Source organism: Sapajus apella, unplaced genomic scaffold (genome assembly GCF_009761245.1).
Source record: "Sapajus apella isolate SASKATOON/1434 unplaced genomic scaffold, GSC_monkey_1.0 scaffold12, whole genome shotgun sequence".
Taxonomy (NCBI): Eukaryota; Metazoa; Chordata; class Mammalia; order Primates; family Cebidae; genus Sapajus; species Sapajus apella.
The window spans coordinates 26,692,845-26,708,934 of record NW_022436952.1 but is presented as its reverse complement, the minus strand read 5'-3'; the positions used below and the strand labels follow the sequence as shown (position 1 = coordinate 26,708,934).

At 52.0% G+C, this 16,090-nt stretch overlaps 2 protein-coding genes across 2 annotated transcripts in view; one reads left to right on the top strand and one right to left on the bottom strand.

Annotated features, from left to right (window-relative positions):
* MKS1 (MKS transition zone complex subunit 1) overlaps nucleotides 1-3,284 on the top strand; it is a 42,655-nt gene extending 39,371 nt beyond the window's left edge. Inside the window, 7 exon segments of the mRNA XM_032280610.1 lie at nucleotides 237-307; nucleotides 647-716; nucleotides 815-922; nucleotides 1,534-1,667; nucleotides 2,212-2,294; nucleotides 2,380-2,477; nucleotides 2,573-3,284. Coding sequence (XP_032136501.1) covers nucleotides 237-307; nucleotides 647-716; nucleotides 815-922; nucleotides 1,534-1,667; nucleotides 2,212-2,294; nucleotides 2,380-2,477; nucleotides 2,573-2,664 — 656 coding nt within the window. The 3' untranslated portion in view covers nucleotides 2,665-3,284.
* A 265-nt stretch (nucleotides 3,285-3,549) lies between these two features.
* EPX (eosinophil peroxidase) lies at nucleotides 3,550-15,841 on the bottom strand. Its single transcript, XM_032280609.1, has 13 exons — nucleotides 15,610-15,841; nucleotides 15,400-15,493; nucleotides 14,930-15,105; nucleotides 14,635-14,764; nucleotides 14,378-14,507; nucleotides 13,313-13,519; nucleotides 11,354-11,672; nucleotides 9,091-9,251; nucleotides 8,499-8,754; nucleotides 7,878-8,048; nucleotides 5,064-5,301; nucleotides 4,300-4,512; nucleotides 3,550-3,988 (listed from the first exon to the last, which is right to left on the bottom strand). The coding sequence occupies exons 1-12, from the start codon at nucleotides 15,683-15,685 to the stop codon at nucleotides 4,311-4,313; spliced, it is 2,160 nt and encodes a 719-aa protein (XP_032136500.1). The 5' UTR covers nucleotides 15,686-15,841; the 3' UTR covers nucleotides 3,550-3,988; nucleotides 4,300-4,310.
* Nucleotides 15,842-16,090: the final 249 nt, after the last annotated feature.

The window sequence follows — 16,090 nt, the reverse complement described above, 5'->3', positions numbered from 1 at the left end:
GTTTCCTTGTTTTTTGTCTGTCTCCCTGCTTCCCCAAGGATGTCAGCTCCAAGAGAGATGGCGATCTTTTCTATTTGGTTACCAAGATATCCCCAAGATATACTAGCACATAGCAGGCACTCAGTGAATGGTAAATGAATGATTGTGTGAATACATGAATACAGAAACTTTGTCTTTTTCTCAACTACTTGCTTTCCTCCCAGGTGAGCTTACTATATCTGGTCTTTGGCTTTCAGACTGGTCAAGCCCAGCATTCCAGCAGCTCTCAGGAGTAACACAGACCTGTGCCACCAAATCCCTAGGAATGGTATGGAGAATGAGAGCAGGCATCTGGAAGGGAGTGACATCTGCTCCTGGGATGGCATTTGCAGCTTTATCAGGCCAAGTGCTTTGCAGCTGGGGAGGATTCCAGAGTTGGGTGACTTGAGTGTGGGTTCTGCAGAGCTACCTGGTCCGGAGGTCCTCTGTCTGCCTTTTTGAGGATGGCAGCAGCTTGTATTTGGGTGTCCCTTTGCCTCTCAGACTCCTATTTCCCACCTGGGTGATAATTTTTCTTTTTCCCTTGTGAAGATAACCTTGTCATTGGCCACAAGGAGAACAAATTCCAAGGGAGGCCTTGCCCACCCCATGACACTCCTTTTTATAGGACAAGGTGGCTTACTTCTCCTACCCATTCACGTTTGAAGCCTTCTTCCTCCATGAGGATGAATCCACTGGTGAGTAGCTCAGTGGTTGATCTGGGCCTTGGTTCCCCTCAAGCAGTGCTATCTTGGTGAAGGCCGCCTATGACCTGGCCACTTCTCATTGCTCCCAGATGCGCTCCCGGAGTGGCCTGTGCTCTACTGTGAGGTCCTCTCACTGGACTTCTGGCAGAGGTACCGTGTAGAAGGCTATGGGGCTGTGGTGCTGCCTGCCACTCCAGGTAACTGCTTGTCCCCACCCTTCTTGTGGCCCACATGCCCTAGGCCCTAAGAACAAGACTGACACTCAAATGCATCTGGTGAGGGGTGGGGATAATTGGGAATTAGAAGTGATGTGGCCTTGGCACTGACTTCCTGACAGTCTCTCCATGTGCTTCGTGCTCCTCTGATTGGACTCAGGGTGAGAAGCTGTATGGCAAAATTGGCTCAGAGCCTGTGTGTATTGAATGAGTCAGCATTCAGTTTGAAATAAAAGCATCTGTCTTTTGCTGTGTGCCAGACACTGTGCCATACTTCTCATGAAATTCTCCCAGCCACTCTGTAAGGTGCGGGTGGTGTTTCCATTTTACTAGATGAGGAGAATGAGGTCCAGAGAGGTTAAGAAACCTGTCCTGGGCATGCAGGTAATAGCTGGCAGAGCTGAGATTGGAATTTCTCCCTGATCGATTTCCAAACAGGTGCTCTGGGTAACCATGATAACCTTCACCAGAGGCCAGGTGATCACCAGATCAGGTGTTTTAGCTGAGTCTAGGCCTGTATCATTGCTGGGGAGTCACTGAGGGGTCACATGCCCGTTCTGGACCCGGCTCCCGTCTCCTATTCCCCTATGCAGGCTCACACACCCTGACAGTCTCTACGTGGAGACCTGTGGAGCTGGGCACGGTGGCTGAGCTGAGGAGGTTTTTCATTGGCGGCTCTCTGGAACTGGAGGACCTCTCCTATGTGCGGATACCAGGATCCTTCAAGGTGACTTTTGTCTTTGGAGTGACTTCATACTGGGAACTTATGATCCTGCCTTTCTATTCTGTAGGCGGTGGGATCTGGGTCAAGACCCCTTAGTTGCGCATTGCTTCAGTATTACTTAGCTCCTTCCTTCCTGTGGCTTAAGCTGGAAGTCATGACCACAGTTTGAACCATGTTCCAATATCTACAGTGCTATCGTAGGAGGGCTCTGGAAAATAGTATACTTAGAGATTTCCCCTGGTCCCCATCAGAATAACTGACCCTTTCTTTCCCCTGTCACTGAGGGCCTCAATAATCAGATGTGGAGAGGACTCAGAGTAAGCGTGTAAGACTGCTACTTCTCAAATGAGGTTGGACTGTTCCCTGGTTTAGTTGGGGAAACTCAGTGTTAGCCTTGAGGTGATAGAGTCTAGGTGATGGAATAAGGTTTCCCCAACAGAACTGTGCATCCCAAGAATGGGATTAAGAATGGGAGGGAGGCCAGAATGGTGCGGGGGTATCTAGAGAGACTGCAGAAACCTGATGCTGTCTCAACGGCATGCCGCAGGGGGAACGCCTGAGCCGCTTTGGACTCCGCACAGAGACCACAGGCACTGTCACCTTCCGCTTGCACTGTCTGCAGCAGTCCAGGTGAGTGACCTGGGCCTCTGCCTTGGGGCACTTTACCCCTGAGGGCTGGAGAGCAGCCGTAACCATGTGGCTGGCCTCCCTGCAGGGCCTTCATGGAATCGAGTTCCCTTCGGAAGAGGATGCGGAGTGTGTTGGACCGTCTAGAAGGGTTCAGCCAGCAGAGTTCCATTTACAATGTGCTGGGTATGTCCCCTTCCCCGGCTGGCCACCCCGGGCCAGCACCGGCCTGTTTCTCTCTGCACTGTGGCAGCTGAATATCATATCTCTTTTCCTTACAGAGGCCTTCCGTCGAGCCCGGCGCCGCATGCAGGAGGCCCGGGAAAGCCTCCCCCAGGACCTAGTGAGCACCTCTGGAGCCTTGATCTCCTAGTTCATGGCAGCCTTGGCCCACAGTGCAAAAGGACAAGATGAGAGCTATCGGAGGCCAGTGCCCTCCTGCCTCTTCATCTTTCTGATTAGAGACCACGTTGGTCTGCTGAGAACCAGAAGAACTGGCAAATTCCCAGCTGGCCACTCTGCCTAGCCTTCTGCGGGGTCCTCTCCCTGCTCTGTGGAAATAAAGCCAGAGACCCTGTGGCCCCCGTCATGTTGCAGCCATTGTAAACGGGCATCACAGCAAGGCAGGCATTTTGGTCTGAAATTAGTTTGGGGTGACCCCATAGTAAGTCTGTCCTTGACTCACTTTTCTGGCTTGTCTCATAGTAGTGGGGAGATGCAGGGATTTGCTGTTCTCCAGCCTTTAAAAATGGAGACTTCCTTCTTCCAAGACCAAAGAAGGAAGCTGGATGGTGAGAAGGTTCTTAAATCCCCAGCCTGTGAGTCTCAGCCTCCTCCTTCCAGAACAGCCTCATTATACTGCTTGGAGCTTGCTGAGGCTGAGATGTGACTTATTTCTGAGTAAGTGAAGGCTGAAGGCAATGCCCAGTCCTTTCTGCTAGCTGGGTGTTATCTTGTACTGTTATATATAAATATAGACCCTTTTTATTTTGACTGATGTTCTGTTGGCTGTTTGTCTGTTCAGGTTGCTGGTATGGCTGGGGTGTTCTTAATGTCAGGGCCCCTACCATGTCTTCCCTTCCCCTTTTCTGCCTTTCCCTACCCCACAGTGTTTCTTTGGCCCTCCTAATTCAGCCCCCAGGAGAGGCGTAGATGGTAGTGCCAGCTTGCATGTTAGCAGCACTTCTCTTAAACATCTGGAGCAAAGCATGGAACTGGGGCCACGTCCTCCCTAGCCCAGCACAGAAACAGCAGCCCCTGCCCTTAGCAGTGCTTTATTGGTAGAAGCAGAGCATGCTGCCCAGCCTCAGGCTCAGAGGAGGATTGTGGGGTGTCTGGAGGCTGGGACTGTGTGGTCTCTCAGTCATGGTGAGGAAGGGGAGGGAGGGCTAGGAAACAGTAGAAAGTGCTGTAAACCCTCCAGCTGACTCTTCTTGCCTGGGCTGTAAGATCACATGGCTTGGCTCCCAAGCCTTTGCACATGGCACTGATTCATAACCTAATACCTAAGAGGCTCCTAAGGTGGGAAGGTCCGTTGCTGATAGGAGCCCCCAGCTCTCACTCTTAGCCAGGGAACCCAGCTCTGAGCTATAGCTAGCAGAAGCATCAGCAGGCTGCAGTTGCTCCACGGGGAGAAGGGAGCCTCCTGGTCCTCCCCTTCCCTTTGTCTCCAAAGGTTGGAGGCTTGGGATGGACTCCTGTGGAAGTAACAGAATTGGATAAGTGAGGAATTTACTGGACATTTAGAAATGGAGCTGTTTTCAGGTATTAGTGACCAAGCTGAGGATAGTTGGACACACCTACTAATTTCCCCCCGAAGTGCTTGGGCCTGGGATTGACTGTCAGCCCAGAAGTTAGCACATGGGGAAGCCACTTGGAAAAAGTACTGTGTCCCTAGTGACAAGTTCAGTTTTCTCTGCTTAGAGACCTAAGAGGACTCAGCCATCTATCCAGGGAAGGTTGTGACGGCTTGACCCAGCCCAGGGTGCTGGAGGCGACCTCTCCTTACCTGCAGAAGTCTCATCTCCCTCGCCAGGCTGACAGGTTCAACCTGGGGATACGGCTGCAGCTCACAAAGCCCCGGGGGTAGATGTTGGCTCTGAAGATGTCCTTTGAAACCGTGGTGATACCAGTATTGTCACATATAATTCGAGACAAGGAAATTTGGCCCAGGGCCTTGCGCTGTCTTTTGGTGAAAACACCTCGTTTCTGCCACCAGAACCTACCAGGCGGTCAAGAGATGTGGGTGAAGGTTGGGGAGGAGCACCTGTTGTGTGCCAGGTACTTTACATGTATTATTCCAATTCTCACAAAATTCCTGCAAGATTAGAATTTTAGAAATAAAACAAATTTAGTGGCCAAATAAATTGTGCGGTATTAAGTGCACAGTAATTTAAGTGGCCAGGGCTGAATTTGAACTCAGGCAATACCAACTCCAAGTGAGTCAGGTCTTTAATCACAAAATTATTGGAGGGAAACCAGATTTAGCCCTTTCTGCCCCTGTTTTCTGGGACCAACCCAGAACAGTGAGGCTGCCAATCTAGCTCCTGGGTTTAAGATGACTCCAGCTCAGGCAATACGGTCCTTGCCTGGGTCAGTGTCTCTCTCTCTTTGACCCAGCTTTCCAGAGAGGAGCCTCCTGATTCAGATCCTGTGAACTCAGAAGAAATGACACTAAAAAGAGCAGTGTTCTCCAATGTTTAGTCTTGAAACGCTAGAGTGATTTTCTGCTCTGCCTCTGGTGCTGATGTCTTTTATGATAGGGTCACTTACCTGTCTCCGGCTCGGGCTCTTCTGAACTGGTTCTCAAACAGGCAAGCCAGAAGAGGCCCCACTCGAGCCCCCGGCAAAAGAGGCTCCGCGATGGCCCCAATCCAGATGTCAATGTTGTCAGGTGTCCCATACAGATTCAGGAACTTCCTTGCCAAGTCCTGGTTTTTCAGCACCTGGCTAAGCTGTGCCAAATTCCGGGGCTGGGAGAGCCCACAAAACCACCTCCAAGCATTGTACCCTGCAGGGGAACAGGGAGAAGCAGCTTCAGTCATGCTGACCTCCCGTTAGCTTCTGCTGCTCTCCACCAGTCCTCTAGGAGGAAGCTGTGGCCAGTCAGTGTTGGGCAGAACCAGAAGATTCTGCTGGCAGAAGAGGCCCTGAACCTTCCAAAAACCAAGTATCTCCTCTGATTGAAAATGTGCGTGGATAACCATGCTCAATGTGCATCAGACTGAGGAGTGTATCCTAACCTAAAAAGCTTTTCTAACCTAAAACTCATAACCACAAATCCGTAGTGATATTATTACTGGGCTCAAGTGCATTCATTAGACACAAGTGAGGCAATACCCAGAACATAAAAGACTCTCCATGAGAGTTTCTAGAATGAATGAATGAGTGATGAATAAGTGAAGGAACAAACCAAAAAATGGAGAGCATGAGTAAAATTCATCTACTCAGAAAAAGATGGCACCCTATGATTCTGTTGATACGAGAGGTCCTGCATAGGCCATTATAGAGACGCAAAGTATACTGGAGGTGATCAGGGCTGGGGTGGGGACAGGGGCTGACTGTCCTTACAAGGTTTCTTTGGGAATGATGGAAATGATGTGATATTAGATCGTGGTGATGGCTGCATGACTCTAAATACACTAAAATTATTGAACTGTCTATTTCATATGGGTTAATTTTATGGTAAATCTCAATAAAGTAGTTTTTAAAAAGTTTTCAGAAGCTTCCAAAGACCAGCCGTACGTATTTGTCAGCTACCAGGATCCCACCAGGGCCAAGCCACATCAGAGAGTGTGGCAATCAAGGTAGCAGATAGCTTTGCCATGTCCTGGACACCAGCCCAACATCATCCATTGAACTACAACTCACACATACCATCCCCCAGCGGAACACGTGAAAACCAGTGTTTTACCATTACTGAGCACTGTTGGGCGAATATCTCAGGACCCTCACAACACCTTTGTGAGGTGCTTTTATGGTATGTTAACTCTAGCTGGCATGTTTACTAAAGTTGAGCAACCATGACTGCAGTGTTGCTTTGCTGTTAAGTGGAGCGCAGCCCAGGTTGTCCAGTTCCCAATTTGATGTTGGACTTGGGAAGGGATTAGAGGAGACGGCATGAGCTAGTGCCGGGATGATATTTCTGGAGGGCACAGGTATTGGGGGGATAGGTAGTGATCTCAGCTCTCCGGCTCTTCCTTTTATATCAAAGTAGAAGGCAAGAATGTTAGTCCAAACTGCACCATTTTGTAAGCCCCCGACTATTTCCCAGACCTTGCTCAAAGTGAAACACTCCACAGGGATTTGGGCCATGAGAAAAACATCCTTATCATGCCCTGAGGGGGCAAAAGCCCAACTGAAGGAACATCCCTATTATATTCTGCTAGGCAAAGGTCCAAGGAACATCTCTTACCACATCCCACTGAAAAAATGGCCTGATCATAGACACATCTTATCAATATCCTGCCAGGCAGCAAGCCATACGGCCCAGGCTCCTCCTGCCCATACCTGTGAGTACCCCCTTGTGTAAGCGGCAGTGGGCTGTGGCATTAAGCTGGTCCCCCACCTCTGTAGGTTTTATGCTGGAAATAAATGCCTGCATTTGCTGTTGAGCCGCCCTCTCTTTGTGTGTCTTTGTTTAAGCTTCCCTTCAAAACCTAATGGAAACTTGGGTGGCTAGCAATCTCAGCTCTCCAGCAGGGGGCGCACACAGCTCCTTAGCTGCTGAAGGGCCCAAGTTTAAGGAAGGAAATCAGCTCAGGTTTCTCGAGTGCCTGCTGTGCTCTGCCAGGCGCTGTGTGAAGTGGGGTGGGCTGAAGGAGGTGCCACCACTGCTTCATACATGGCCAGGATCAGCCGAGGCAGATGGGGCTTCAGGTTCTGTCTAGATAGGGAGGGAGGAGGTGGGAAGGAGGGAGGAGCAAGGCAGTGGCCAAAGCCTTCCCCTACTGGGGTTGAACGGGGGAAGAAAGGAGAAATTACAAATTTAAATTCAGATTTTACTACTTCCTATTTGTCTGACCTTGGGAAAATGACTAGCTGTCTCTGATGTATTTCCTCATCTGTAAAATGGCTGTAATCATTACTTCTCAAGGTAATTGGGAAGACAAAATAGTATACATGAAAGTGACCAACAAAGTACCTACATTTTATTCTTTCCTGGGATAAAGTCATTTGTGCCTTCACCAAACAGCCAGTGCAGCCTTAGTTTTATTCCACCTATTCCATGCCTCTAAGGCTCTTTGCCTTTCTCCATTTAGAGCAGGGAGCATTTCTGTAGCTCTGGAATTTTGGCCTTCCTCCTTGGAACTTGCCAGGGTGTTGGGAATGGAAAAGATTGTCCCTGCCTTTTAAGCCTATTGCTTTTTTCTACTTGGAAAGTTTGAGTCTCCCTTTTTCAGCTCTGGGCCTGTGGTGAACCTAAAGCTGGACAGCAAACGGTGTTCCAGGGGTGCTCTAGGACATTGACCTTGCCTTGCATGCCTCTGCACCACCAGTCAGAAAGGAGGTACTGGGGTCTTCCCAGAACCCCCCGAGCAGCCTGGCCTGAGCAAAGCTGGGAGAAGAGGCGGACAGCCCCCTCACCTGGAAGGCCGTGGTCCCGGCTTCGCTGCATGTTGAGAGCCGCCAGGTCCAGCCCGATCCTCCTCACTTGCCGAAATAGTCGGTCCCGGAGCTCATCCACTAACATGGCATCCTGACGGTTCAGCTTGGCAGGGGTGGCCATGAGGCCCCGGAGGATGGGGTCAATGCCACCTGGTGGCAGGGAACATGAGCAGCACAGATCAGACCAGCCTCTGGGAAGCTACCTGGGTTATCTTTCACATGATGCCAAGCTAGCCCAGAGCTGGACAAGCCAGTCAGGTATGTTCAGTAACATCTGTCAGGAAACAGAGGTCTGGAGGGACATGAAGTAGCTGGAGCTGGGAGACAAAGGGGTCACTCCACTTCTTAAGGAGTGGAAGGTGAGCTCCCCATCAATCTGACATTAGTCTCCGCCCCTTTAAAAAAATCCTTTCATCCCACAGAGGATGGGAGGCCTGTGACTGAGGGTCTTGCTGGCACCTGCCTTGTTTCCACTGTCCTGGGGAGATATTAGCAGTGGCCTCTGCAGCAGCCGAGCTTCCTGGCAGTAAGCTTGGCCCAGCTAGGGGAGGGTGTGCTCCCCACCCTCGCCCCCATTTGCCCCCTGTAAAACCTGGTCACCTTCGTGCACGATCCGCCAGCTGGCAAAGAAGGTGGAGCTAAGCGGGATGTGTGAGTTGGGCGCAGAGGCCCGGTACTGACTGTCCAAGCGGAACATGAAGGGCTGGAGCATGGTGTGGCCAAAGCGGAAGGCCAGGGTGAAGACATTGGCCACACGTGGGTCCACTTTGGAAGAGTACCCCCTGTAGGGCCCCAGGGTTCTCCTGGCCCGGGCCTTGCCCAGAACCAGGGGTAGAAAGTCTCGGTAGGTGATGATCTGGAAGGGAAGACAGGAGGAATGTTCCCCAGAGGCCACTCACCCACATCCTGACCTTTTCAAAGGGTGGCTCTGACATATTAATTCTTTATTGTCATCATGTGACAACATTAATTTCCCATTGGTGGTTGGAGATACGAAGCCCAGAGAGGGTGAGTGACACGGACAGGGTCACACAGGGAGTTAGAGGCAGAATCAGGGGAGAGGTCAGATCCAGGCACACCGCCAATCGCCCAGACCCAGCTGGTTTTAGGCACATCCCCAAGGAAGTGTTAAGGACTGCTTCTCCTGCCAAGCTTGTCACCTGGGGGGATGCTGGGACGCAGAGTTCTTTACCTGGACCATGGCCCCCACAATCTTCCGAGCCTCATTGTATAGCTTGTCTCCAGTCCACCGGGGATTCAGGCGTCTCAGCTCGGTGGCCAGTCGGTTGTGCTCTCGCACAAAGAGGGTGTGCATGGCGGCCAGTTTGGGGGTTTCCGTTGATCGGGTGTCACCTTGAAAACCCCAAACTCAGACTTATTGCAGCCTTTCCCAGAGAAATGTCTTTCTGCCAGGGCAGACGCAGGACTGGAGACCGGAGAGATGGGGTGGGCCACACTCTTGGGCCTCGCTAGACCTCTATCTCTTCAGCTATGCTGAGGCTCCTTACCGCCACCCTCCTCCCTAACACAACAGGCAGGGACGGGGAGGACAGGGGGATCCTAGCAGGTTTGGGTTAGGTGGGAAAGCACAGGGCAGCCACTGGTTTCAGCCAGGGGCATCTTTGCCTAGGGATTCTACTCATTCTACTCTACAAGACAACCAGATCCATAACCTGGACCAGCTATGAGCAATGGCACCTTGACTTTGGGACTGTGAGCCCACCTGTCCATGAACCGCATCTGCCTGCATGTTCTCTACCAAGGGCTGTTGTACCCTTTCCCATCTTTGGACTTGGTCTCATACTGCTCTCCCCCATGAGCCACGGGGAAAGAGGAGGAGAGGGAAGGTCAGGCAGAGAACGTTCTTATGAATAGACCTTCTACTACAGGCAGGGAAGGAAAGGAAATTCCATCATTTGCTTGCTTTTAACTAAACCCTTTTGCACAAGGTCCTAGTTAGGCTACTGTTCAGTAGACCTCTCCTGAAGGCACATGCTGCTCTTCCCAGGACACACAAATGTACAATCCTTCAAAAGAGGGGCTGGGGCCGACTCCCTGTGAGGAAAACAGTGGAATAGGGTGGACAGGGCAGAGACCTGGGACCTGTACTGATTCTGTTCCTCAAGTGGACTCTGCCATTGGAAACTAACTCTGTGCTCTTGGGTGCATTATTCACCTTCCCTGAGTCTGTTTCTTATTGTAAAATGAGGACGATAATAATTCTCTCCTTTCAGGGCTGTTGCAAGAGTTAGAGATGGCAGATTTAAATATCTTAATGAGGTTGGGTGCAGTGGCTCACACCTGTAATCCCAGCACTTTGGGATCCCAAGGCAGGTGAATCACCTGAGGTCAGAAGTTCGAGACCAGCCCGGCCAACATGGTGAAACCCTCCCTCCACTAAAAACACAAAAATTAGCTGGACGTGGTGGTGGGTACCTGCTATCCCAGCTACTCGGGAGGCTGAGGCAGGGAAATGACTTGAGCCCAGGAGGTGGAGGTTGCAGTGAGCTGAGATCATGCCACTGTACTCCAGCCTGGGTGACAGAGGGAGACTCCATCTTAAAAATAGTAATAACAAATATCTTGATGAGAAATGATTACCATTATTATTGTAACTATGTACACAGAACAAAAGACACTGAGGAAAGTTCAAATTGTGCTTCCAGAAGAAGGTATTAACTGTCTAGCAACAGTTAGGGACAGGGAGGATCTAAGGAAATTTATCCCAGAGAAGAAAAAAAAAAAAATGGAGATGGAAGTAACAGCTCCTTTGAGGTACTGCTGTGTGAAAGAGAAACAGTGTCTTTTCTGAGGTTCCAGAAGCGTACTTAAGAGGAATAGGTGAATATTTGATTAAAATAAGGAGACTTTTTTTTTTCTTTTGAGACGGAGTCTCATTCAGTTGCCAGGATGGAGAGCAGTGGCACAATCTTGGCTCATTGCAACCTCCGGCTCCCTGGTTCAAGTGATTCTCCTGCCTCAGCCTACCGAGTAGCTGGGACTACAGGTGTGTACCACTAGCCCAGCTAATTTTTGTATTTTTTTAAGTAGAGATAGGGTTCCACCATGTTGGCCAGGATGGTCTCGATCCCTTGACCTTGTGATCCGTCTGCCTCGGCCTCCCAAAATACTGGGATGACAGGTGTGAGCCACCGCACCCAGCTAAGGAGACCTTTCTAACAGTTGGAGCTGCTTGTAGCTGAGCCAGGATGCCACATAGGTGGTGAGAGCCTTCTCAGTGGAGATGGATAAGCAATGATCTCTGACCACACACAGGGAGTTTGCAAAGGGACTCCAACATTCTGATTCTATGATGACTACAGCTCTATGCCCATGATGTGCCTAATACTGAGGTCCCAAACTACGTACCTTCACCACCTCCCACCATGGCTTCCCAATCCTGACCCCAGGGATGACTGTTTCCTCGGAAGACACCACCTGCCTCCCAGTCTGACCTGCCAGGAAGCAGGGGATGCGTGCTGAGCGGTTGGTGAGGAGACAGGGGTCGTCATGCAGGTTGTCGAAGGGCAGCAAGGCCCGGCCGTTGTCTTGGAAGCGCTGGTTGACGGCCAGCAGCCCCAGGTAGTTGGTCTTGTTTCGGAGCCGCAGCGCGAGGGAGACCTCGCTGCCGTACACCATGCTGGCGTCCACGAAGGAGGTGAGCGCATTGATCTGGTTGCGAACTTTGTTCTTGTTTTGGGGGCATGAGGGTGCCGAGCGGAAGAAGGGGATGCAGTCACGCTGGTTCTTGATGCGGGGGTCATTGGGTGGTATCTAAGGTGGAAGAGGAGTCAGTGACATGGGGCCCCCTCAATAGCAGACTCACTTCTCTCCCTCATGTCCCACCTCTCTCAAAACCTTGCTTAAAAACTCCCCTCCTCCAGGAAGCCCTCCTTGACTCACCCAGGCTCATGCTGCTCACCCCTTCAGTCTGAGTGTCCTTAGCATTTTGTTTCACAGAGTCTCAGAAGGTTAGGAATGAATGAGGCTTTTAAAACAATCTAGATCCTCATTTTACAGCAAGGAAAACAGCCTCAGAGAGGGGAAGTGACAACTAGTTAGCAGGAGAGGTGGGTTTAGCACTTAGTTCTCATGACTCTTGGGCAGGTGCTTCTTTAATTCTGTTCAGTTCAACAGAGTTTTTCTAAGTCCCTTTTTTGCTTGGTGCTTTGGAGACTACAAAGGTCAAAAAGCACAGAAGAGTTTGCAGGAAGCTGGCAGTTCAGTGGAAAAAGACACACACACACACACATAGAGTTAAGAAGCTAGGTTGGAGTGGCGTCTGCTGTGCTTGATAGAAAAGCCATATGCGGGCTGGGCATGGTGCCTCACGCCTGTAACCCTAGCGCTTTGGGAGGCCGAGGAAGGTGGATTACATGAGGCCAGGAGTTTGAGACCAGCCTGGTCAACATGGCAAAAACTCATCTCCACTAAAAATACAAAAATTAGCCGGGTGGCACATGCTTGTAATCCCAGCTACTCGGGAGGTTGAGGCATGAGAATTGTTTGAACCCAGGAAGCAGACGTTGCAGTGAGCTGAGATTGCACCACTGCACTCCAGTCTGGGCAACAGAGTGAGACTCTGTCTCAAAAAAAAAAATAATAATAATTACTACTAATAATAAAGAACGAAAGAAAGAGAGAAAGGAAGAAAAAGAAAGAGGCAAAGAAAGGAGGGAGGGAGGGAGAGAGGGAGGGAAGGGAGGAGAACAGAGAAGAAGAGAAGAGGGCAAAAAGAAGTCGTATGCTAAAGGTGTGATCTGAGAAGCCTCCCCAGATGAGGTGCCCCTGAGCTAAGGATTGAGGAATAGATCAGGTTGCAACAGGGAGAGGCCAGCCAGAGGCCCTCACATGTCACCCCTCATGAATGTGGCCCCACCTATTAAGGTGTGTATGTGAGGGTGTGTGCACGTGTGTCAGCTCTATGTCCCTAGCAGCGACTCTGCTCCCTGGACTCTATCTTTTCTCCTCTAGTGCCCCGCACTGTCCTTGCCTTCTAGCCTGAAGGCTAGGACCCCACCCAAAGCCCAAACCCAAGAAGTTGGCAAGAGCTGCAGGGCCCTTGGACCACTCTGGGAAGGAGAGAAGAGCAAGAGCTAAGAGGCCCTTAGGTTGCCAAAAGCAGGGCCCACAGGCTTCCCCTGTTGGATTCAGACCCATGGGTCAAGGCCTGTCTTAAGACTTTCCCACTCCATGAAGCCTGACCTGAGCCTCCTGGCAGGTTGCTCTGCTCCCACCTCTCAAACACACATGGCATGGGGTTTCTGCTCAGCTGTGTTTCTTGTGTCTTGATCTCATACCCTAGCTCTACAGACAGCTCCTTAAGGATGGTGCTTCAGTTCTCCAAATCCCCACCCCCAGCACCTTGCCTTTGGGGGAGGCCACAGAAGGGCATGGGAGATTGCTGAGGGTACCTTGATGGGAAAGCAGGGGGGCACCTGGGCGCAGGTCTTCTCACAGTCAACCCCTGCAGTGAAGGCCACTCTGGCTGGGGACTCCGGGGTGAAGTCTAGGTCATGGTCAATGAACTGGCCCCACTGCATGAACATGAGGGCCCGGCCGCGGTCCGAGACCAGTCTGTCACTGGGGAAGCGCACAATCTGGTTGGAGACAGCCCGGACCTGGTGGGGAAATAACGTCAGCATGAGCCACGGGCTCCCTGACACCACAAGGTATTACAGCCAACCCAGGACGCAGGGAGCAGCAGCTCCCCTGCTGGAACCCAGAGCCTCTCCTCTTCTGCTCCCCACACCCCTTTCCCTTTTTGTCCCTGGAGACGTAGGCACCTCCTGCTGTCGTTCCTAGAAGGACGGTTTCTGGGATTCCAGTGGTAAAGAGAAGGAGAGGGGCCAGGTGGACTGCCTCAGACCTCACCAGCTCGTCCAGAGGGGAAAGCAGGTGAAATCGATAGATCAATTTATAGACTGATAGCTAACCAGATGACAGCACTGACTCGCAGGTGCATGAGCTGGCTGCCAGGTGATAGATAACACATGGAGGGAGTACTAGGTCAGTGGGTGGAAGGACGGATAGAAGAAAATTAATTAATAGATGTTGATAGATGATAGACTGCTCCATTGATATATCAACAGAAAACGGATGAGTTGATGCATGTGAAATAGATCAATAGATAAAGCCAGATGAAAGTATAGAGAGCTGTTTATATTTAGCAAGAGACTGACACTAATTTTCTCAGAAAAAGCCCTACAACGCCGTAACGGTTAGCGTGAATAGAGCATGTCCTATATAGCTATTTATACCGAGGACTTGAATATTCACACAGGCCCTGCAAGATAGGTTTTAGTGCCATTTTACAGATGAGGAAACTAAGTCTCAGAAAGCTGTATTGTTTGCCACAAGTCCCTGTGCTGGTCAGTGGAAGGGCCTGGGCTCAAGCCCTGCCTGGCTGACTCTGGGCTGTGTTTCACTCCCCGAATTTAAGAGATCAAGCAACCTCCACACCCTCAACCCCAACTCACAAGAGGGAGGAGGAAGCCATTGCGCCTCCTGCCGGGGGTCCAGCCGAAGGGGAGCGACCGCCCATCCTCATACTCGGCGGGCAGCCAGCGAGCCAGAGGCTGGTTGGAGGCCCCTAGCCAGGGTCTCTTCCTGCAGCAGTGGGGGGTGGGGGGCAGGGGGTACGGTTAGCAGGGGCAGGGCCTGGAGATGGCTCAGCAAGGAGGAAGAGGATGGGTGCGGGAAGGGAGGCCCCCCGCAGGTGCAGCCCCGTGCACACCTGTTGTTGCATCGCCCGGTGATGGTGCGGTACTTGGTGCGGTACTTGCGGCTGCAGCGCTCCGGCTGGTCCTGGAGAGCACAGCCACTGGCCTGGGACAGCAGCCGCAGCTGCGGTTCTGTTAGCGCATCTTGGGGAGGGCAAGTGGGCAGGCCTGAGCTGCCTGCTTCGTACCTCCCATCTCTTTATCCTCTCTCCTCCCAGCACCCCAAGCCCGTGCACCCTGCCTCCCTCTCCTGGCTTCCTTCCACTCCAGGCTGGGGCAGGCCCAGGGGGCTCAGTGGAAGCAGAGTACCAGTGACATTGAAGGGTCCAGACTGCTGGCGTTGTAACTTCTCTTCCAGCAGCCCCAAGGCCACATGCATATAATCTGCAGCCTGAACAACTGTCCTGGTGGCTGCCACCGGTTGCTTGAAGTAGGTCAGGAGGTCCATGGGGCTGGCTGAGCCGCTGCGAAGCCGCTGTTTGATGCTGCCCAGGAGAGGAGGAGTGAGGCCTGGAGAGGGGGTCCAGACCCACCCAGCAGAGGCCCAGTCCTGGGGGACAGTCAGGATAGGGCCCGGGGACAGAAGGATGGATGGAAGGGAGGCTCTACCAACAGGAGAGGTTCATGGGGTCCAGAGGTGGGTGATGGGTGAGATGATGGGTGATGGCTGATCTCTTGGGGACTGGGCCTATTGATTGCTCAGGGTGGTGGGCACCTTGGCTGGAGCCCCCCTCTCACTGATCCTCCCAGGCCCATGCAGCCCACAGACCCAAGTCCACCTCTCCTGGGTCCAATTGTAGGCAGCATCCACCAGCAACTTGGCCTCTGTGATGCAGTCCCGGAGGACCGAGGTCTCCACTGCCCCAGGGGAGGCTGTTCAAAGAGATGGAGGCTCAGGGCTCTGGGAGCCACAAGACCCTCCCTCCAGACCCAAGTGCTTCCCCCTCCATTTCCCTTCCCTCCTCCTTGGCCATCTAGGAGGCTGTTACCTGGGTCAGTGCCCTCACAGGGCTGGGCAAGGACGAGTGTGGCCAGGACCCCTGCCAGGGCTGGGAGCAGATGCATCTCTGCAGTGAGACTTCACCAGCTAGGATGTGAGTGACACCTACAGACTGCACAGGAGGGTCTTCTGCTCCCCTCTCACTTCGAAGACCCCCAGCTGATCTCTCACCTCCTCCTACTCCTCTCTGGATGTAGCTGGGAAGGGACTTTTATAGCCCATTCTAGGGTGGGGGAGGGCAGCTCTAGGTCCCAGAAGCCCAGCCTCTTGGGTGGAGTTCTAGGACCTCCCTCTGGTTTTCAGGGGAGTTTTGAGACTGAAACGCCCTGCCCCACCCCTTGCCAGTCTGGGGACATTCTTCCTTCCTACCCTTCACTCGTCCCTACCCTGTACTACTAAGCCCACTGATGCACGTCTCCCTGAGCCCAGAGCAACACCTGGGACATGGGTGTGGCTCAATGGCTATACGT